Source organism: Falco rusticolus, chromosome 4, assembly GCF_015220075.1.
Source record: "Falco rusticolus isolate bFalRus1 chromosome 4, bFalRus1.pri, whole genome shotgun sequence".
Taxonomy (NCBI): domain Eukaryota; kingdom Metazoa; phylum Chordata; class Aves; order Falconiformes; family Falconidae; genus Falco; species Falco rusticolus.
The window spans coordinates 68,454,971-68,478,586 of NC_051190.1; the positions used below are offsets into that span (position 1 = coordinate 68,454,971).

General features: G+C 39.3%; 2 protein-coding genes across 4 annotated transcripts in view; one reads left to right on the forward strand and one right to left on the reverse strand.

Moving 5' to 3' along the window:
• The first annotated feature begins 346 nt into the window (after positions 1–346).
• MASTL (microtubule associated serine/threonine kinase like) lies at positions 347–20,065 on the forward strand. The gene is made up of 12 exons (XM_037382441.1): positions 347–565; positions 2,576–2,713; positions 4,156–4,295; positions 5,089–5,177; positions 6,515–6,621; positions 6,918–7,050; positions 7,643–7,815; positions 8,980–10,227; positions 12,057–12,195; positions 15,703–15,816; positions 15,901–16,002; positions 18,408–20,065. The coding sequence occupies exons 1-12, from the start codon at positions 380–382 to the stop codon at positions 18,563–18,565; spliced, it is 2,727 nt and encodes a 908-aa protein (XP_037238338.1). The 5' UTR covers positions 347–379; the 3' UTR covers positions 18,566–20,065.
• An 888-nt stretch (positions 20,066–20,953) lies between these two features.
• Positions 20,954–23,616, reverse strand: part of ACBD5 (acyl-CoA binding domain containing 5) — a 32,114-nt gene continuing 29,451 nt past the window's right edge. For all 3 annotated transcript variants that reach the window (XM_037382443.1, XM_037382442.1, XM_037382444.1), the window contains one exon: positions 20,954–22,982. In XM_037382443.1, the coding sequence (XP_037238340.1) occupies positions 22,970–22,982 (13 nt within the window). In that variant the 3' untranslated portion in view covers positions 20,954–22,969. The remainder of the gene's footprint in view (positions 22,983–23,616) is intronic.

Below are 23,616 nucleotides of genomic sequence, written 5' to 3' on the forward strand. Positions count from 1 at the left end.
CCTGCCCGCGGCCTGCCCGGGGCTGCAGGGCCGAGACCGGAGGCGGGGGGGGGGGGGGGGCGGTATCACGGCTCCCACCGCCGCACAAGCGGCACCAGCGGCAGGCGCGCTCCGCGGGCGGCACGCCAGCGTTACCGGGACGCGCCAGCGAGGCGGCTGCCGGCAGCAGCGCCCACGGCCGTACCGGAGGGCGGGGCTGTGCACCGCTCGCCGCCTCCCCGCTCTAGCCGCCATTGCCGCCTCCTCCCGGCGGGCGCCGCGCCGCGGGTCTTGCGAGAATACCGCCCGCCTGCCGCGCGCCCGCCCGTTGGCCGGTAACGGCGCGGGGCGGGGCGGGCGCCGCTTTGAATCGGCGCGGGAGCCGGGGCTGCGGCGCGACATGGGGCCGCTGGAGCTGGTTGCCGGGGCGCAGCCGGAGGAGGCTGCTGCTGCTGTCGGCCCGAGGCGCATCGAGGTCCCCCGGCCCCCCTCCATCGAGGAGTTCACCATCGTGAAGCCCATCAGCCGCGGCGCCTTCGGGAAGGTGTACCTGGGCCGCAAGGCGGGGAGGCTCTACGCTGTCAAGGTGAGGGGCCTGCAGGCCTCGGCGCCTCTCGCTGCCCGCGGCCGCGCCGCTGCCGGCCTCCGCCTTCCCGTACCCCCGTGTGGGAGAGCCACGTCCCGCGGGGAGAGAGGCTCCCACCCGGAGGGCCCCGGCCCTGCCCGCCGGCCTGCGGGACGCTTGTCCTTACGGCTGTGTTAGCTCTCGCTTCACGCTCCTGCTCGCCTGGAGCCTTTGGTTAGCAGGCATCTGGCAACAGCAAATGCTTTTAGGAGTACATTAAGTGTACTGCCCAAAGCCCTCCAAGGCGCCACGGTGCTCTTTGTTTCGTGCTTGTAAACACTTGTTATAATTGAATGCTATATAAATGAGTAAGAACTTGTTATAATTGACACATTCAGTTGTCGTGCCACTGGGAGGGCATTCCCACGTTCATGAGTGAAAAGTCTGCCTCTGAATGGGTAAAGAAAGCAAATTTTAAAAAGGATTTTGGCTGAGTAAGCACTTAAAAACTTGCATTTTTTTATGTTGATGCATAAAAAGCTAAAAGCTAGGCTTGTCAGTAAAAACTTTACAGGTGGCTTATGCGAGCTTGGCTTTACACTAAAGGAATTACAGCTGCGTAGTACACAAAAGGAAATGTAAGAAGTCATGCAAAAGAGATGTCACTGAAGTATATATGTCTACATGATTTTATTATAAGCATTTTGAGGTGAAAGCTTTTGTGTAAATCCTTTTGTGTAAATCCCTATTGCAGTGAAGTTTAGGGATTATTATTACCTGCAACATTTCACATGCTAAATATTTGTACAGTTAAGGACACCACTTATTGAAAGTGCAGTTTTATGCATTCTGTGTATGTCTTGGAATTTTTTTGGTATCAACGCTGATAATAGTGATGGTAGGTGTGGAAACTAATCCTACAGTTTAGGTGCTGCATATAGAGTGCTTCAGTTGTGTTGCTTTAGTATGTTGTACAAGTTTACTGAAAGTATTGCGACCTAAATTTTTTTGTGTGAATCCTTTATGTTGATTGGAGCGAGAATTATGGATTATTCCAGCTACTGAATTTAAGATATGCTAAACATTTTTACGGTTAAGGTCATCACTTACATAAACAGTATCAAATTACACTTCTTATGTCTTGCTATTCTTATGTTATCCAGTTCTGTCACTGAATGATGGTGGCAGCTGTGGACTCGATTTTTTACAGTTGTGTTGCACAGAGAATGGGTAAATTAAACTTGCTTTAATATCACCATGCATATATGGACCAAAGGTGTTGAAGGTGAGCAAACTTCCAATGCTTGCCGAAATACCAATGAGCTGTGGTATTTTGCATCATCTATTCAAAATTAGTAGAGTGGGCATCAGCATATAGTAGAGTAATTCAGTACAGTAATGAGAGCCTCAGTCACAGTTAAGCTTATTATTTCTTCTCTGTGAGTGGCATATCTTTGAGGCTTCTTCACAAGGAAGCAAATATTTGTTGGGTGCTTGATTACAGATCATAAATTTAAAATTAAGCAAAAACTCACTTGCTTTCTCTGCAAAGTTAAGAATTAGAGGCTGCAGTAGTTGCAGCCTTGTACTTGAGGATACCAAGATGGGATGGCTTACTGTTGCATTCTGTTTTCAGTCCTCAGGCCGTAATAGCTCAGTGTCTGAAGAGATGAAAACACTTGGTCAGCAAGCGTGTATCTAAGTGTTGAACACTCTCTCCTGGTTCAGAGTTTTGTACTATGGATAAGAGAATCAATCAGGGCAGCTTAATTTTATGTACAGCTTAAACATTCATTTTCCAGTGTGTACAATTGCACTAAAAATTGGTAGTGTAATTTCCATGCAGAACAACTAAAAGAAGAGCAACAAGAAAAGGTTCCCTTAACCTGTGGTTTGAAATTCTGTATATGAATTTATAGCTTTGTTGTATATGTATATGTGTATGCAAGTTTGAAGTAAAGAATTACCAGAGAACTGTGGGTTGAACAAAGAAAAGAGTGTTTATCTACTTGATTTTGTTTTGTTTTTCAGGTGATGAAAAAAGCAGACATGATCAACAAAAACATGGTTCATCAGGTCCAGGCAGAGAGAGATGCGTTGGCCCTCAGTAAAAGCCCTTTCATTGTGCACTTATACTACTCGCTTCAGTCAGCTAATAACATCTATTTAGTGAGTAAATAAATGGCTGTGCTGTTTTATGATAGCATTGAAAATAGAGTGCAGAACTGTATTCTGAAAACATATTTTTATGGTAGTGAGTGGTATTCCTTAGCCACTTACTTTCTTGTTTCTCAGAATGGTTGAACAAGTGGAATTTCTCTTCCCCTTGTACCTTTGAGATCTTTGCGCCCGTGTTCCCTTTTACTACAGAAGAGTTTTTTCTAATAGCTAATCTGTTTGAGGCATATGTAGAAATCTTGGGGGAAACAAAATAAACTATTCTGTTTAAGCAGAATAGAAGTGACTGAAAGATATCCCGTGGCTCACTTAGAGACAATCTTTTTTACTTGTTGCCTGTGCTCAAGATTCGTTATGGTAGTTGGTCTAGAAAATTCATTATGGTGGTTGGCCTAGATGACAAGAAGATAACTGAGTGGCAAAACTAAGTGCTAGTCTACGTGGAGCACTATGGAAAACAGTAGGACTGGAATATAGTTTTATATACTACCTCCACACATAGGTGGTATGAATTAAGACTGTATACAAAGGGTCTAGCTTAACTTGTTTGCTTTGCTGTATGCACACTCAGTGTACAGCTCGATTAAATTCTGAGGTGAGGTTGCTATGCACTCCTACAATGCATTTTTAGTGTAAAGGAAGGCTTATTTTCCTGGAATCTCTGACTGCTGTGTGGAGTAGAGGAGTTCAGGGTGAAGGATTTGTAAAGGAGATGCTAGAGTCAGTATGAGGAATAGTGTTGTACGTTGGAATCTAAGTACTGGTGAGATTTATTGACCAAAACCCCATAAACTTATTCTTGGAATTGAGGAAGGAGCATCTGAAACCCTGATGACTCTTATCTTGAATGTGTCATGCACCATAAGAACATGAGGATTGTTTTCGGATGTATGTATTTTTTTTAAACATTCTTTTTCGTGTCTTAAATGCACAGTAGCTCTCTGTATAAATTTCTGGAAATTTGCACTTAATTCACAAGACCCAGGTCTGAATTTAATATTGTGTATAAATACTTGCAAAAAAAAGTCATTGAGATACCTGTTCTGTACATATCAAAATACCAGTGGTTATTGGCTTCAGGTCGTGAGTTTCACAGAAGTGCTTTGTAGTATTTTTTCTGTAATATAGAAATCTATCAGAAGGTAATTAGAAAGCTGGCTACAGTAGTTATTAGAGAGCTGACTACAGAAAGCAGACTAGGCCAATAATATAAGTAGGTGGTCTATGAAAAGAAAATGTTTCATGTCCTCTGTCATCTGAAGCTTTAATTATTTTACTCAAGTGAAAAGTATTGCGTGGGAAATGAAGTTCACACAAGGAAGCTTCTGTCAGCTTCTGCTCTTTGAAATTGTGTTTTCCTAGGGGTGAAAGGTATTTTATATTTTCACATTGAAACATGTTAAAATGTTAAATATCAAACTCTTCATTGGCAGGTGATGGAATACCTTATTGGTGGAGATGTCAAATCTCTTCTCCATATTTATGGATATTTTGATGAAGAAATGGCTGTTAAGTATATTTCTGAAGCAGCATTGGCTCTTGACTATCTTCACAGGCATGGGATAATCCACAGGTAAAACCTACCTTTTTTTTTTTTTTTTTTTTTTTCTCCTTACAGGTAACTGTTTGGTAGTTTGGGTTTTTAATTTTTTCACTCACACATAGCTGTTACTATGAAATGCTGATTGGCTACCTCACTTGCTAGAGCTTCTGGAAGGTGTTTTTGCACATGTACATTGCAGCAATGTCAAAAACCAAGACCTAAAATCAAATCTGTCCATATATGTTAGGCAGACAAGTATAGACTTTTACCCTGCTTGCATGCTCTTCCCCCAGTACAGTGGTGTATTAGCAGCTATGCTGCCTTCTAGGTCTCCTTCCTGTGGCTTTTATATCAGTTAGTTCAGGAACCCTCTGGATACTACAAGCATGCAGCTGTAGGACAAAGGGATATTGGCTACTCTAATGCTCCCCCTGTAGTGAGAGTTCTTTGCTGTATTCAGTAGTGCTACAGAGAACACAGGAAAACTTAGTAGAGGTTTGCTTGTCATGTGTAGGAGCTACACATTAGGTAAATGTGATGCTAGTAATCGTGAAGAACACTCGTTAAACCTGCTGAAACACGAAATATGCAGCTCTTGTGACATACTGAGTGGTTTTACAAGACATGAGATGTTTGTACAATATCTAGTGCTAGATATGTTTAATTGGTTTGGTGTATTCCTGTAATTGGTATCTTCTACTGGCCAAGAGATGTTACTGAGAAACAGCTATAATCAATGTTTTGTTTTGTTTCTGGTCAGTTAACTTTTTTTAGTACTGCTCAGTTGTCTTTTTGCTGACTGCACCTATATTCATGTCTTCAGGGACCTGAAGCCAGACAATATGCTCATTTCGAATCAGGGCCATATAAAGTTGACAGACTTTGGGCTTTCCAGAGTTACCCTGAACAGAGGTAAGAGTTGTCTGTATGCTTTTGGTTGTATTAAAATCTGTTTCTGTGTCAGTCCCATATTCTTGAATGCTTTACATCCCTGTAGAGGGCAGCTTCCAATTAAATAAGTCAAAATGTTGCACTAATATCTGATTTCTAGTAGGTAAGTACTGAATAAGGTACATGCTAGTAAAGGGTCTGCTGTATGCATTGCACTTGAGAAGCCAAAATGTTTGGGACAAGGGTGTATTAAATACAATTTTCTAGCCACTTCTCTTGAGGGGTATGGATTTAATTTTTTTCTATGAAATCCACTAAGAGAATTCAAAGGGTGAATGAATAATTCTGGCTTTTTTCGGTGTTTCTCTGGCTATTTCTGTCCTTCAGTTCATGTTTCTCTGTTCTTGTATATATTAATTTCCAATTAGAACTGGTACCTTACAGTCATTAATGTGAGGGAGAGGGAGGAGGTGGTGAATCCCCAACGGAAGATTATAAATCAGTGCTTTCAGCATATCCACATACCATTTTCAAGTAGCAGGAAATATAGCTGAATAGTCAAATGACTGTGTGGCACATGTAATAGGCTGCAGGTCTTAAGGTGAATAGGCAGTTCCTGAACTAGTTTGTACCTCCAACCCCTTAGCAGTATCGGCCAAACGAATGCTGCACTGCATCAGACAGCTGCTGGTAGGTACATCCTTTTTAGATAGTTAAAAAAATGTAGAAATTCAGAGTTGTCTCTGGAGTTTCTGATTCATGATTTTAAGAGTATAGAGGAAAATCCGAAGTATACTGTATTTTCTATAATGTACTACTTTAATTGGTAAGTTCTAATGAGACTGATTATTGTGTCTAGTTGAACACAATATGTAACCAATAAGCCTACTTACCTCTAGTGAGCAAAAAATGGCATCTAAGGTTAAATTTTCACCTATGAAAAATTGGTCTGTAGCTTTTTTGAGATGTCGCTGGGAGAGAAGCCAGGCTTTGAATCAAATTTACCACCTTAGCCCCCAGGCCGTAGGCTGGAATCGCTACCTGAAAACCAAAGCTGGTATTAAGTTAGAAAATGTAACACTTCCAACATGCTATGCTGGAAAGAAACTGGACTTCTACAGTTTCTGTATTTATAAGCTGTAACTCTATGATGGATGTACAGGAAGAAATAGCTTGTGTTTTAATAAGAATGTATGGATGTATCTTCACTTGGGCTTGGTGACTTCTTTTGTGTATTTGTTCAGTATGTGACTAAATTTTCCCCTTCTTGATAAGACTTAAGTAAATACCCGTAATTTTGCTTATTTAATAGCAGAAGGAAAACCTGACCTGATTAATATTTCTTTGTCTGTTCATAGAGATAAATATGATGGATATCCTTACCACACCATCAATGGCAAAGCCAAAACAAGACTACTCACGTACTCCAGGACAATTGTTGTCTCTCATCAGTTCTCTGGGTTTTGTAAGTAACCTTCACTGTCTTTGAAGTACTTAGTTCTTTGTTTACTTACTATCATAAATGTAATAATAGGAGTTATAAGGCTATTCTTGCACTCTTCTGCCAGCCTGTAGAATGATGATTTATATTTTTCCAGTACCTTGAAGTTCTGAAGTGATTACCTTGGACTGTATTTCAAACTGCTGAGTGTCAGTTGTGTTTCAGAAAATTTAGTAAATGGACATGGCTAAGCTCCAATGCAAAAGTAATAAAGAATCTCAATCCTGGATGTTTTAACTATGCTTCCTCCTGCTTGATAGTATACTCCTGTTGGAATGAAAATGCCAGGGCCTGATTCGAGTCAATCATCTGACAGTCAGTACGGAGTGGTTTCTCCCTTGCCTGTGGTCCAAAAGGAAAATACCCCTCTTTCAACTAAATTATTCAAAACATGTGAGTACACCAAGCCTTGCACTGCATAGTACTATGACTGTAAGGTTGTGGTCTTTTAATTTTATGTGAGTAGCTTGGACTCCCTTGATAAAAGGTGAGCTTCTGTCAGTGTCTTGTTGTCTACCATTTCTTCAGTAGTTAAGGTCTGACATGTCTTCACTTACACAACATATGTCATATTTTGATTTAATTTTTTTTTAATGCACAACCACTGATTTCAAAATGACCCTTTAAGATTTTATGGAATCAGTTCTTGGCATACTTTAATTGAAAATTATTTAATATAGCAATATGTGCCTTCATTTACATTGATTTATCTTGCTGTTTTCTCATTTCTAACCTGAAGTGAGAAAGAAGGCTACTATGGTGCCTTTCTTTTCACATTGCTTTTAAATGCTTGGCAGAATTTTTAAATTCTACTCCAAAAAATGAGTGAATTGACTATGCAGGAAAGATGATGAGAGATTATGATGTCATGTATAGGTTTCCATAACTTCCTTTGATGTGAAAGCTTGCTGTAGTGTGAAGCTGGTTAACGTATGTTGCCTATTTGTATCAACATTTGAATTATTTATTTCTTTTTCCTCTCAAGATCTTGATACTTCTCAATTAACTCCTGTGATGCCAATGAGAAGCTTAACTCCTACTCTGCTTCAGTCAAGAAGAAGGTTTGGTACCTCCAGTGCCAGTAGTCAGTCACACCCATACCTGTCCAGTATAGACTCAGAATACTGCAGCAGCCCAAAGTGGGAGAAAGATGTAGAGGTCAGGACTGTTTCATCTTCCCACTATAAATTAAAATTAGCTTGTACTTGTATATGCACTGTTGCAGATCTCTTCTACTTCCCCCAGTTATTTCAAGTGTAGAGAAGCCCTTCCTACAGGAGAAGGAGCAGGGGTTGTAATCCTTTCTGAGTAAGAGTTTTAGGTAAAACTATTATTTTTTTTTTTCTTCAAACAAATAGTAGTTCTGTGCAACGTAACAGGTAAAGCAAATGTCATTTAGCCTGCAGCAAAGGAGTGAAAGAGAAGGCTTCTACTGGTTGGCACTGGTTAGCCCCGTTCACAAGGTGGGCAATGCTGAGAGCACTGGCTCTTTGGAAGCTGGCCTTATCACCATAGTATTACTAGCTCAGCATGCAGGCAAAATAATTTATTTTAAAGACTGAGCTTGGGGAAAAAATAATAAATAAAATACATTTCAAACTTCTACTAGCTGTTAAAACCTAAAAAAGTTTAAGGTTTATATTACTGAAGGGTTTTGTATCAACTAACCTAAAATCAGTAATCATATCTGATACAAAATACTTTCTCCTATTTTAAACTGTTAATGAAATTCTGTACAAATACAGACCTAAAAGAAAATGCTGCTGTGCTATTTAGTCCCTTGCTAAGATTCCTATATAGATCACATACAAAAACAAATGTTTAAAGCAATTTATAGTTCTTCATTTTATCTGTCCATTTCCCAAGGCCTTGTTTTTAATATTGTGTTACCAAGGTAGTAGTAGTAGTGTCAGATTTTCCTTTTGTCATCTCTGAAGTATAATATGCCACAGGGTAGTATGATGGGATTCTTTGGTTTGGGTTTCTTGGAAAGCGAGAACTTCTGTAGCTTAAATTCTTAACATAAGATCACAAATACAACTTTAATTGCTATATTTCTTTATCCTTAGGCATTTAAAAATACCACATTTTCTATTGTATTCTAGCAACCTTATTTTATGTTATTGAAGTCAAATTAACCCAACTTAGTTTTGAATTTTGATTGTATTGTGTCACACAAACTACTAGTGGTTATAAAGAATACGTAACACTTGCCCATTTACAGTTCTTCATGGAAGTGGTAATAAGGTATTTTAAAGGACACGTTTTATAATACTGTAATCCTATTTTCTTGATACTCAAATTTAATCTGTCCATTTACAGCAAAGCGAAGGTGAACCATGTTCTACAACAAGCAAAACAAGTAACAGTGGATCAGCTTTCCTTTCTAATGTAGAATTACCAAATAGCAAAGGTATTAAAGTTTCAAAGAAGAAAGAGCTGGAGCCTGCCGTTTCTCCCATCAGCAGCAATGATTCTGGCAGTAGGCAGAAGCTGGGAAGTGAATGTTCTGATATAACGGATACTCCTGTGACCACACTGGATGTGAAAGGCATAGTCAGAAAATGTCTTTCTGAAAATAAGATTTGGGAAGAAAAAGCCTTCGTAAGTAAAAGAGAGCTGACTAATGAAACAGCGGAAATTTCTAATCGACAGCAGTCACTTTCAAGGCAGAATGAGCCTGTCAAGCTTATCAAAGAGGAAGAAATTTTTGAAAAGCCAGGTATAAAAAGAAGCTTTGAATTAGTTGACACTAGTCCTTGTCAGGAGCTTAACTATGTTAAAAAAAGCAATGCAGAGTACAAACGTGGCTGTCGGATCTCAGAATTTCCAGCAAACAGAAGGACAGGTTTGACAACAGAAATTCAATCCTTAATGCTTTGTGATGATGGATGCCTACGTGACACCTGCAAAAGCAATGAAAAAGTTAAGAGTTTTATTGGTAACCAGCAAGCAGTAGAAAGATCACTTACTCCAGTTATAGCCAAAAATCTTATGTGTGATCTGGATGCAGACTGTTATGAAAAGGGTGATAAAGAGGAGTATATGAACTCAAGTTCTATAGGCACTGATAATGAAAATCCTTTAGGAATCCTCTGTGCAGACTTGGACTCATCATTTCCCGAAACTGCTGTTACAGAACGCCATTTAGAAAAGCAGCTTTTGGATTTGGACAAAAGTGTTAAAGACCTCTCCTTTGAGGAACCAAAACCAGAAGGCATGGCAATAACATCACCGGAGTCCCGAGATGCCTCACAAAATGAAAAGGAAGCACACACTGTCCAGGACTGCAAGCTGTTACATCATGGAACAGATAATGACCAAAAGCACATGAAAGAAACTTCCTTCGACATGGTGTCTTCTTCAGAAAAGATGATAGAAGCACTGAATCTCTTAAAAAAAAATGCTGTTGTTTTTCGAAGTTATAATAGTCCAATTAATACATCCAATGTATCTGAGCCATGTAGCATGGCTTCCTTGGATATAATGGATCTTTCACCCGCTTGTAGCGGCTCTTACCCAACAGCTATTACTCCATTACAAAGAGGAAGACTGTATAGGGCCTATCAGGTATGTGAAGAGACATTGTGGAAAGTTTGTGCATGCATTAGACATTAGTGATCTGAAATTTTCAGTTGTAATTTAGGGAAAATTGAAGTAATTTTAGGTAGTCAGTCAAAGTGACCTTTGCTGGCAGGCTTTCACTTACAGCATGTGTGTGGCCAAAATTATAATTTCTGTAAGAGCTTAGAAATAACTGTTTGTCCACTGTGCTGCCTCTGGCTCAACATGCATTGTCTGTCCACACCTCTGACAAATCCTTTGCTATTACAATGAACTGGCAAAGAAAGCCTGTGCTATTTTGTCTCATCCTACTTTTAGTGTGATGTCGTATTTCCTCTAAGTAACTGCAGGTTTCCTGATGTAATGTGAAGTCTTCAGTTGTTTTTTCTTATCCTGCATCCTTCCCAAGACAGTCTGCAAATGCTGTTCAGCTGCTAGTAACTGCTTTTGTGCCTGCTATTTTCTTTTTTATCCTGGTAAAGGTGATGGTGTAGTGTGTACTGTCAAGTACCATTTACAAGCATGTTACCGTGATTGATGTAAAGAGTAATAATAGCTGCTTGCAAGTTAAGAAGTTTTTGCTTTGACCTTTTTAATCCCTCTAATAGTAACTAAAAATCTCACTGTTCCAAAATAGTCCCAATGTAAGAAAAGTGAAAGTATACGTTTCAATCAGTGTTTCATGTTTTGTTTTGGCATAGCTTTTCTAAGTCCTTCATCCAGTTGCTTAGGTACCAGTTGCAGGACTTAAAGCTTTCTGACAACTGGCAGTGTGTTGAATGATTTCGTGTACCAAAAGGGGACATTGAAAATGTTGTTTTGGGGAAAGCCTTTTTTCCTGATGTCTCTGTCAGAATTGCTAGGTTTTTTTCATCTAAGTTTAATTGCTGATGAAACTTAGCTTGTATTCAGCTGAAATGGAGTCAGAGTAGCATGCACCTCATCTCATGAGAAATAAATGACGGATCGCATTATATGTTTTTATAACTTAGATTTGAACAGGAGGATACATTTTTTATATACTGTTGCGATTCTTTTTAAAATCACATCACTGCGACCTCACTACCTGTTTTCTATTTTAATAGTGGGTTCTGTGGCCTTTATGGCATAATCATCATGAATTGACCTCTGCTCTACTGCAGATGAAGTTGGAAACAAAATTATATCAGATATATGAGAATTAAGGGTATATTGAAAAATAAAGAATGAGAGTCCCTGCAAGGTAATTTAGTAGTATCTCTAGGTCACAACAGGAAATCTTTCATTGCAGTCAGCCTGTTAGCTACGAGAATTTATTGATCTCTTTGCAAGCCTGCATATTTATCTTCAAATAATGCCCCAAATTACTTTCAGATTTGTGTAGCTGTAACAGTCACTAAGTCTAACCTGAGCAGAACTTCATCTGCAGGCATTATGTAATCCATAGGATACAGGTTAAACAATAAAGGGCTCATTTAAAATATTTTGAGTACATCTGGTATGCAATATGTGAGAAAATCCAGGATTCTCCTTTTTCTTTTACAGATATTTGACATATGCTTGCTTTTCATTGTCTAATATTAAGAATTTGGTGCTAAAATTGAAGGCTATTTTGACATTGTATTTAGTAGGCTATCTTTTTCAGATTTGAATGTGAAAGAGGAGTTTAAGATTGGCTGGATTTGGGCTTGGTTTGGATTTGGTTTTGTTTTTTGTGGGTTTAATACTGGAGGAAGAACTTGGGGAAAAGTTTCATGAGAGTATGTATCAACTTTTAATGCTTCAGGATGGTTGAGATAAAGAAATGGAAGTGCTGGTTTTGTTTGACACCCAAAATCTTTGCTGCTTCTTTTGAGACTCCTCGTCAGGGAGATGCTGACACACCATACAGGACTCCAAAGAGTGTCAGAAGAGGAGCTGCCCCAGTGGAAGGTGAACGCATCCTAGGGACCCCAGACTACTTGGCACCTGAGCTGCTTTTGACAAAGCCTCATGGTAAGACAGGCAAACCTTGAAGACTGTAAATACTTGAAAGGTGACATATTTACATTCCTGAAGGGTTTTGAGCTCTACAGACATTTAAGTAAAATGAAAATGAATTATTTAAAAACACTTAGCACTTAGCTTTTGCCAACACGGATGGCTGTGTTTGCTTCAGCTGCTCTTTCCATTTACTTTTTTCATATGACTGAAGGTTTTGACTGTCTAGCATAGTCTTGCCTGCTGCTAATCTAATGCATTGGAAGCTGTGCTTAGGTAGCCTGATACTTGTATGTGGGTTAGGAATCGCAACTCTGTCATCCTGAGTGTCCTTAAAGATTCTTTAGGGTCAGGGGAACTTAGTGATGTTTAGTACCAAAGGATTAAGCCTCCAATTACTCTTAGAATGCATTCCATGTTTATTGATATCAGTGTTATGTGCATCCAGGTAAGTTTATAAAGCTGCATTAAAATCAGTTACTGAGTTGTGACCTCATGAAACACTTAACATTTCTGGCAGGATCTTCCATATAAGTGGACAGTAGTAGCAATCAAGTACACTCTTTTTCTTCAAAGTAATATAATAAAATGGCACAACTTTGAAGTGCATGAATTTCTTGGGCTCAAAACTTGAGCACTGAGATAACATAAAGTCTGAAATTTTCCTGCTGACTTTAAGAACCATTAACAAAAAATAAATGCAGTGTATCCCTGATACCTTTGTTGTATTTATAATTATCTTGTATTTCCATCTTAAAAGTATACTTCTATTTTCTAGAGCTAATAGTCTTGGGAAAACTGAGATATGAGAGCTTCATTGAGAAACGGTGATTGCTTATCTGTGGAACAGTAACATGCTACTGTACGCAGCCAATATTCATTAACTAAAACTGCATGAAGGAGATTTCACCATTTGTCCTGGTTTCAGCTGGGATGGACTAAATTTTCTTCTTAGGAGCTAGTGCAGTGCTGTGTTTTGGCTTTGATGTGAGACTTCTCAGTTCCTCAGGCCTTGCCAGCAAAAAGGCCGGGGGGGGTGTGGGTACAAGGAATGGGGAGGGGTGACAGCCAGGTCTGCTGACCAGAGCTAGCTGAAGAGGTGTTCCGTACCATGGGATGCTGTGCCTGGTGTATACACCTGGGGGTTGGTTGGGGCGGGCAGGTCATTGGTTGGGGACTGGCTGGGCATCAGGTCAGCAGGTCGTGAGTAGTTGTGCACCACATGTTTTTTTTCCTTTCCCTCTGGATTTTAATTTTTCCCTTCCCCTTTTCATTATAACTGTTACTGCCATCGTTGTTGTTCTTTCATTTTTATTCTGTTTCAACTATTAAATTGTTCTTATCTCAACCCTTGAGTTTTACATTCTTTTCCAACTCTCTTCCCTGTCCCTTGGGGTGAGTGGGGAGTAAGCAAGCACTGCATGGTAATTAATTACCAGCTAGGGTTAAACCACAACGCTATTTCACTGTAATGACTAAACGTATGTAGGTTTGCGCTTCTATTTAGGAATCCCGTTTTTTTTGGGGAGGCATTAGAACTGGTTAATAGTTTGGAGACGTCAGCAATGCTATTTAAACGACGTGAAACTTGGTTGCAAGGTGGCTTCTGTGCAATTGAGTGTTTTCAGGACTCCATTGATAACTTGCAAAGAGTCTGGGTTTTACATCAATAAATTACAAATTTCCCATTACCTTCAGTGAAGCCAGGGTTTTCTGGCTTTGGAACTCAAAACTTTCCCTTGTTAAATATTTCTGAATTGCTTATAAATGTAGTTGTAATCCTAAACTATACTCACGTTACAGAAATATTTTATTTCTATTTCTATCTTAGATTTAACATTGTCATCTTTCTTTATTGTTAACTACCTTAAGAAAAAAAAATAGGCATTCCTGTGCCTCAGGGAATCATAGTTGGTATTTGATGTTTGTATTTGTTAGGGGGTTTTGCTGTAATTGTAATGTTCTTGCTTCGTTGCTTTTTTTAGATGCAGGGACTGTGATCTCAGAGTTTGCTATATACTATGTAGAAATTGAATATTCAGCATAACTGTGAACAATCCAAGTATAACTAGATCACAATTTCCAAGAAAACTCTGGATGAACAACGTTTCTATATGTAAAGATATGTCCCATATGCACTCTGTATAAGAATGTGTGATGCTTCCGCGAAAGATTCAGGATAAATAAGTATCACTATGAGTAGGCTGTCAGAAATCACACGTGTAAGCCTACTTCAGGAGTGAAGTCAGATTCTTAAAGACGTTGTGTAACAGGAAACAAACCAGGGAGACTTTTTCTCATTGCTTCCTTTTACTTTATGCAGCCAGTTTGATTTACTTTGTGTATGGGTGAAAAAGGCTCGGATGCTCAAGACCTGATACTTCTGTTTCTTGCTTCATATATTGATAGACATGATCTAGCAGGTGTATAGTAGGAGTTAATCTATAGTTAAATGAGATGGGGAAAAAATGCTGCTGAAACCTGTGTGTCTACATTGTTCAGAGCTGTGATCTTATTAGACTTTGACTGAAGCTGGGAATATTTTATCTGAATGTCCAAGTACCTTTAACAACTTTGATATGCTTAGCTTGGAGGGGTGCTCATGTTAAAAGCTGCTAGAAGTGCATTACATTACTAGTTATGCATTTCAGTTTTCAGCATCTCTAAACTAAGTCAATAGTCCTTTGGAAATGACTCACAACACTAGTTTTCTGACCTTGGCGGTGTCTTTTTTTTTTTTTTTTAATGCCAAAAAAGCCAAGGAAAATGACACAGTCTTCTGAAGATTTTTTTTCCCATCATGTGGCATCTATTCTTTATATAGTGGAGTAGGCATGGCCTGAAGATGCAGAAAGCTTAGAATGCATGCAGTGGTGTCTGCTTACTTGTTTTTTAGTGGGTGAATGAGATGGGTTTGGTGAAAAAAAACTTCTGGAATGTGGAAAACCAAAATTATTTAATAACAAAGGAGAGATAGGTAGTAACTACATGTTACCCTAATCAACTTTAGCATAAAGAAAAGTAACTCCAGCTTCTTGTGTGCTGGCTCATCTCTGCAAGCTGTTACCAGTATTTTGACATAAATTTAGACAAATGAAGTTCAATAGTTTAATTCCTAGAGTCTTCTCAAGGAACCAAGACAAGGATGCAGGTTACAACATGGAGCACTCATCAAGGCTCTAGAGCAGTTGCTTAACAACTGTTTCTTACCATAAAACAACCTCTTGGAGAAGTTAGCTCCTGGATTCTCTGTGATGGGAGTTGATAATTAAATTGTTCTTAAGGGACCTCTTGGTTTTATTAGTAAACCCTAGTATTACCTGTAATAAATTAAGGAGCAGACTGGCTTTTAAAAGCTCTTTAATATAGTTTTAATCCTCTGCATGATTATTAAGTACAACTTACTTTGTCTCTTCCTTCACTACCAAGAAATTTTGCAGGATTTAAACACTCTTCAGTTTCTGCCGTGGCTTATCTTCAACTGTTTGCAAATAACAGTGATGGCTGGATTTCTCTTAACAGGTTCTGCTGTAGACTGGTGGGCCCTTGGAGTTTGCCTGTTTGAGTTTCTAACTGGAATTCCACCTTTTAACGATGAAACACCAGCACAAGTCTTCCAAAATATTTTGAAAAGAGGTAATCTGTTTCAGTAATTGGGGAAACTGTATTTCCAACATTTGTTTTATGGTCTGAGTTACCAACTCATCTGCATCTTTGTAGATATTCCCTGGCCTGAGGGTGAAGAGAAGCTGTCTGATAATGCCCAAAATGCGATAGATATCCTTCTAACAATTGACAGTACTAAGAGAGCTGGACTGAAGGGTTAGTATTAAAATTGTGTTCTTTGCAGCTAATTAAAAATTTTGAAGTGGTGATGTCCTTCTCTGGAAACTTAGACTAATAAACTTTAATGCCTATTTAGGTTTCCATGTATAGTGCCAGAATGCTTCAGAAGTTGTAGTATTTTCTGTATTTCTTGTGGGGTTTTGCCTTCTTGAATGAGGAAACTTTGGGGTTTTCTGAATTGAACTAGCTGTTTTGCTTTAATGTTGTTTTGCTATGGATGTTTAGTGTTTGACATCTGACATACCAAAGTTTAGTCTTATTTAACTTAGTAACAGGTGTTTGGGGTTTTTCACCTAGCTGATCTCAGGAACCTTGATTAAAAGTCTATAGTTTGGGAGAGAAGCCTCCAAAAGTTAATGCAAAGGAGCTTTTTTTTTTTTTTAGGAATCAGCTTGTCTTTACTGAATATATAGGGGAACACATGTTGGACAATATATACTATACAAAGTCTGTTTCCTTGTAGAAGGACTTAAAACATCTGCTGTTGTAACAGTGACTATATTTTTATTTAAAAAAATGATAATATGTAGGAAGCTTAGAGTAAGCTGTTCTGGAAAAAGGAAGAAATCTTATGAGAACTACCCAAGAAATCACTAAAGAGGGAAGTTGTAATGGAAATACTTACTCATAAAGAGACTAAAGTCTAGAAGCTGAAACCAGGCCAAGTCAAATTAGAGAAGACACATAGTTAGAAATGAAAATCCTGATGTCAACAGCGAATTTTGTAGCTCTTTAACTAAAATACCTTTGAATTAAGACATTAGATGCTTTTTGGGAGACATTAAACACGTTATTTTCTTTATTTCTGGATATTAGGGTGAAATCTAATTGCCTGTCATGCACAGAATTTTAAACTAGATGATGTGATATAGATTCTTCCAATCTGAAGTTCTTGGAAATTCATTCTTTGTCAGGACCTTTAACCATATCTGCTATCTTTACCCAACTGGAGTTTGGACGAGTAGGTTTCAGGACAGCCATTAAGTTTTCCTCATTGTAATTGAGTATCCATCACTGTTTATCATCATCTCCCCACCCCCCACCCCCACCCCCCCGCCCAAAACACACGCTCTACTCTTTCTCCAGCATGAAGCCTAACTTACTGAGAAATCCCAGTTATGTCGTGTCCTAGTACTGCACTTCTGAGTTCAGGCCTTCCAGATAAGAGCAGCATGTGGCAGAGAACACTGGTAGCCAGTACTTGGGTTTGGTTTTTATCCCCCTCTTCAGCGATGCGGGCATGAGCTGACTGCCAGCTACAGCACATGTTAATACTTATTGGGAAAGGACAATGAAGTCTGCTAACCTGTTCAGCTGAACGCACCTTTCCCTACATGAGAACTTCTAAGAGCAGAACTACATAACAGTGGATCTGTGTGGTGTCCTGCTGAAGCTGCTAGGAGTTAGGCTCTCTGATTTGTTTATTGCCTTTCGTCTAAAATAAAACACCACCGAACTGAAGTTTATTTGATCAGGAAATGTAGAAATAATAAATGTTACTATCTTACCGTGCACCAGTTAAAAGCCTGTGGTATGTGCTTAGAATTAAAATTTGTAGTGCATGTTTGGCTTGGTCAGACTCCTACCTCCTAAATGTGATTTTTGTTTTGTTTGTTTACCTGTCCTATTTTTGCTACTTGCTTTTGATTTTCTGTGTGTGTGGTGCAGCTGATAAACACATGAGTTTGTATCCCACTCAGCTGAAAAGGTGCTCTCTTGGAATGACTCCACTTTGATCAGGGCGTGGTGTTTCCATGTTATACAGAAGTGTCAGATCCTGTGCGCCAGAAAGATGCCTTCTGGTCAGAGTGGACAGGGCAGGGGATCTCTCCTTGAGTCAGGAAGTCTTGCAGCCTGGTTACTTACCCCACCTTCAGGCTGGGAAAGAAGAATCTGGTGGTCTGTGGTAACTACATCATAAGGGTGTTTAGACTTCCATCTCTGGTGGTAGGCCAAAGGGGACTGTGCAAAGCAGAGGGCAACTGCTCCATGAGCTAGTAAAAGGCAGGTGGCCTGGAGCGGAGAAGGGTGGGAGTGACTCTGATGTCTCTTCAGCACAGAACTTTGGCAAAATTAGAAGTGGACTGTGAAGTGATGCTTAAAATTCCTCTGGCGCTCTATCATGAGAAATGCCCCTAGGGGACCTGTGATCCAGTACGTGTGCTGTGTGGAATAGGTTGTCCAGCTAGGGGAGGACTGTTGGTGTGACAACAGTTTGATCCCCCTGAGGCTGGTGGTAATCAAAACCCAGCTGCAGTTTGCACTCTTGTGAATTTCCAGAAGAGCAACACCGAGCCAATCTACAGACAGTTATGTATCAAGGGAACTATAGGGCTTGGATGAGAGAAAGCTTGTAATGTTTATATGAACTTCTGTTTCAGAACTGAAACATCATCCCCTCTTTCATGGTGTGGACTGGGACAATCTACAGAATCAAACTATGCCATTCATACCTCAGCCAGATGATGAAACCGATACCTCTTACTTTGAAGCTAGGAATAATGCTCAGCACCTGACTGTGTCTGCATTTAGCTTATAGCATCAAGATGTCAACTTTCTTCATGTTTTTGCACACTTACAGCTTCTCCTGTAACACTTCCTTGGTAAATTTAGAGTGTGTTTTAAGCTATCAGTTTTTATTATTGTATCCTTTTATTCTGAAGTGAAACTACTGTATGAAACTTGGCTGGTATCAAGTGCTTTCATGTTACTTTTTACCTTATTGCACCTTACTAAGAGGCCAGAGCGTTGTATTTCTTAGAGCTAGTAACGCTTGGCAATGATGGGGGTTTTTTTTAATAGCAATGAGTAACTCCAGTTAGGTGGCATGAAGTAGTTTCCCGGTTAAACGTAACAGGGAAAGGACATAAATGCATGCTAATTGTATCTAATTATCAACTTACCTGTTGGTGGTTCAGTGTGATGGCAGTCTTGTTTGGGAGTAGTCCTTTCTGACCAGTTTGAATATGTATCTACTGTGCAAAACTGACATTTCTATTAGAGGTGGAAAACTGAAAATTTAATGCAGCATTGAAATGCCTTACTTCTCTTACTGTTTTTTTTCTTAGAGAAATGTCAAACCTTCTCTTAAAAACATTATTCTAAAAGAAAACTGTGGTGGTTCTACCATAGTTTTGTAATGCAATACAACATCATAAATTCTGTAGAATAAATAGGCCAACTGACAAAGCAGAATGTTTAATGTAAACACAGCAGTATAGTGATAAATTCTGCACAGTTAGCACTGAAGACTTGCAATACCCCATACTCTTGAATGTACTTGCATTTATCCTGCTCATATCAAATATGGAGTTAAATTTCACATGCATGTTGTTGGGGTCTGTGGTGTGGTTTTGTTTGTTGTGGGGTTTGGGGTTTTTTGTGTGTTTTGTGAATAAATCTAAGATTCACCTTTTTCAATGCGGAATTCCTTGTCAACTCTTAATCCCATTGGCTTTGCCCCACTTACTGCTTGACTTCAAATACAACAGGCAAAAGCACAAAAAGCTACAATGTAGTAGCTGAAAGATTTAAAGTTTCTTCTCATTACTGATCAACTACAAGTATCTGTGTAAGTTGGCAAAAGTTTCTGACCCTTAGAAGCTTTGGAATACCACTTGGCAAGTCCTTTCGCTGTTACGTGGTGTTTCTTGAAGGCCTAACCTTGCTTTGCTGTGCGTAACCTACGTATAAACCCTGTAGCTTCCAGGTTATCTTGGGAGACAGCTCATCTGCTGTTAGCTGGACAGGAGTGTGCTAAAAACTATAGAAGCGAGTAACTACCCACTTACACAGAAACAGCAGTCTTGGACAGTTACCGCTAACTTGCTGTTAGGTGCACCTACACGCTGTGCAATGTTTGGAGGCTGAAACTTTGAAATGCTGCTGTGTGTTCTTGAGCTTGTAGGTTCCAGTTTCAGCATGACCAGGTTTACTAATGGTTACTCTTATGGCAAAATGTATTCTTTTCCTCTCTACTACACTCTCAAAAAATTTACTTTGCACACTTTTGGGTAAATACATAAAATACTGTGGTCTTGCTGTTGCTTGCTTCTTTATTTTTGTCTGATACTTTTTGACCCTGCTGGGGGCAGGAGGTGGTTTTTTTACACAAAGAAACTGACTGTTTCCCCCTACCCCAGCAAAGGCAGTGATCAGAAATAGGGGAATGCCTCATCTAATACAGGTGTGTCTGCCCTTCAGTTAATAACTTGCCACCTGAAATCCCTCCTGAAATCTTTATTACAAGCTATGTTTCTGTACCTAATTGCAGCAGAGCAAAGAGTCCTTCGATGGTCTGTAACTCCCGCTGGGAGTCTGCTCTGCTGTGGTAACTAGAACAAGGCAAGTGGCTCCACCTCCGTCAGCACATACTGTGTTGCTACAGTGTGCAGAGCAGGAGAGAAACAGGACCCTGAGCACGTGGAAATCTTCCCTATGCCTTCATCCGGAGCAACCCTAAGCTTTTCAGCTGGAGCTGGATTCACAGCAGGAAACGAGCCAGATATTTGCTACACAAGTGAAATTCTGAGCTGGGTTTACATCTCCCCAGTGTTAGGCAACACAGGTTTGAGTGCCAGCTGGAACACCCCACCCCACGTCTAAGCTCCAGTGAGCTGCTTCGGCCACTTTCTCCAAGTTAAAACTGTCTCTCTGTACCTGGGCAAATCATAAAGAAAATCTTTTTCCTTAACTTAAGATGAAACACCAGCTACCTGGAAATCTGTTCAGGTTACAGGGAGTTTGAGATACTCCTAGTAGCTGAGGCCCAGTTGTGAGGTACAAGTAAATGGTTATAAAAGTGACTTGTATTACAATTTCTGAGACTGCTGCTTCACCATGTAACCAGCAGCCTCTTCTGTACAGCCAAAGCATCCAATGTACAGCATTTATTACACATTAAGAAAGTCCAAGATAAAATATGAAATAGTAAGGGACTGATTTATTGAAACATGAATAAATAACAAGGATAGCACGTGCCTACAGTTATTTCAGTAGGAAGTTAACAGGTAAGTACCTTGGAGAATGTCCATACCATCTCTAAAAGCTAGACACCTACGTGTAACATGGCTATGGCCCGGGGCAGGAGGCACTCCAGGGTGCTTCATCCGATCGGAAGACATGCTGCTGCAGGAGCTTGCTTTTTTTTTTTTTTTTTAGTGACCTTCAAGCTAGAGTATCCTTCCTGTATAATCATTTTTATCATTTTATGAGAAGTCGTCACTCACTCTAGAACTTCAAGCTACAGGTACCATGGCTTCAGGTCACAGTGCAACTTCCCTTCCAGCATAAACTTTGTTCAAACCTGAGTTGTCAGTACATCTCATGCCCAAACTGATCTCTGGCACATGAAACCATCTGACTGTTACAGCAGTCTTCAAAGAGGTTCTGACCATTTTAATTTTTAATTCAGCCTTACAACAAGAAAATCAGGAGTAGGAAAAGTAACTCTTAAAAAAACCCACACTTGACTAAAAACAAGATTAAAATTGCTCTGGCAAAACAAACATTAAATTCTGTGATTACGTACTGTGATACAGTATAGCTTGTATGAAAAATCTTTTCCAAACTGGAGAAGATTTTTTTAGGAAGGATGAAAAATAACTTTCCTGAAAAATTTGTAATATGTAGTCCAGCTGGAGGATGAAAGCACATCAGTAATATGGTGAAATTTCTGAAGATTCAGATCTTAAACACAGGGTTTTGTTATGATACAGTTCTTCATAGCAAATGCATGTCTTAGTGTTTTGTCAAATCGAATTTTAGTACATTCCCAGAGATTTAGACAATATATTGAATTTTTTAAAATAAAGCATAAAGCATGCTTTAATCAAGCAAACTTCACAAGGTTGTAATTCTGTTTGCATACTGGTTAATAAATAGTTCATGAAAAGGGGGGTGGGGGTGTGTGAAATCAGCACCAAAATTAGCTGAAAAGTTTTGTTTTGAAAGGAAGTAGAAGGGTAAGAGAAAGCAATACCAGAACTGGTATTTTCTGTGATATGACTTGGGAAAAGTCCACAACGGATTAGGGCTAGATTAAATCTGATTTTAATTTGACATAAACTGACAACAGAAAACTTACAGTGCACTAAGCTTTTTCAGCTCTTAAGAAATATAATTACAGAGATAGCTTTCATCTCATTTTCCAGCACCTTGTGCCTAAACTACATATTTCAGTTAAAAAAAGTTGTTGTCAACAAGTACACAGTTACCAAAGTTAAAAATATAAGGTGCAGCCTCTTTAGATGGATCCCTTGTACCACACAGTTTCCAAACTTGTATTTGAACAGTCCCTGTTATTAATGGCTCTAACTTTCAAGACACATAAATTCCCAAATCTCCTTTACAATCTGAAAAGGATAAGTGATGGATTCAATTTCATTTCTGACCAGTTCACGTGCAAATTTGCCTCACACTGGTTTAGCAGCAAAGGTAACTAGTTGAATTCCTCAGAGCTGTATCATATTTTCCCAACAGCTTACAATGTATTTGATTCATACTTTACTAGTGCTTTCATTTGATAATATGTAAACCTGTGGAAAAACAGGCAGGGATGCTGTGATTATAAAATTATTTCTACATTAAAGTGACAGTTTTACATCTTTCTCACTTATTCTTTTACAAAGATTTTACTTTCTTCATCATCTAACATCAGCAAGACCAGTAATTACTGAAGGCCCATCTGCAAGCATGTTCCAAAATAATTAATGTTCATATGGTTTTGAGGATGGAATTGTTGGATTTATTTGTAACCTAGGAGCCGTGAATCATTCAAGTTTCAATAATGTTAATCCTTAAATGTTTAGCTCAAAGGTAGTACAAAATGTTACTATAACAGAAAGAACATCATCCCAGATTCTGAGATTCTATAAGAATTCAGAATTCCTTCGCTTTCCAGTGCTATCTTCTGCTAGAAGTCTTCAAGCAAAGTCATGAATTCTCAGTTCAGTTTTCTAGAAAAAGAACCAAATAAATAAATGTACCTTCACATATGAGATGTTTTTTGTCTAAATAAAAAAAAAATCAATTAAGGTTACATGTAAATGATTTCCAACCAATGAAAATACAACACTGCTTCAAGATACCTGACATTTGCCCTCAAGTTATAAAACAATCTGCAAGTTTACAAAACTGGCACAATTTACAATGAGAAGTACAGAGCATCACTAAGAGTTCTGAGCTGCAGATTAAATTCCTCAGAACAGTCCCCGACCACATCAGTCAGTGGTTTGCTAGCCTACAGCACAGCAATGCTTAGGAGCCGATTTTCCAGTGACTCCAGAAAACACGCAGTCGGAATGTTCTAAAAGTGTCAGCTGAATCTGAAGAACTCTCAATTATTACTAAAAATATATTTCTATCTGTGATCTGGTTTTAGAGCCCCTGGGATTCGGGTTTTCAAGCTTTCTGCAGTAAAGGCTCCAATATAAGTACCCAGATGTTCAGCATTAAGTTCCCCATAAATGAGTGACAGGTTAAGAGGCTCAGAAGGCTTAAACCAGGCAGAAGGCCGTGCAGCAGGGTGCTAAGGTGAGCTGAGCTATCCCTTCCCAGGGACACGAGCTAAACAAAGCTGTTGGCTACAGG

What these genes read in the sequence shown, in the direction of transcription:
- MASTL (XM_037382441.1), top strand. Translation starts at nt 380, where the DNA reads ATGGGGCCGCTGGAGCTGGTTGCCGGGGCGCAGCCGGAGGAGGCTGCT. An exon ending in AGGCATGGGATAATCCACAG is followed by an intron (nt 4,296 to 5,088) that starts GTAAAACCTACC and finishes TCATGTCTTCAG; the next exon opens with GGACCTGAAGCCAGACAATA. An exon ending in AGTGGGAGAAAGATGTAGAG is followed by an intron (nt 7,816 to 8,979) that starts GTCAGGACTGTT and finishes GTCCATTTACAG; the next exon opens with CAAAGCGAAGGTGAACCATG.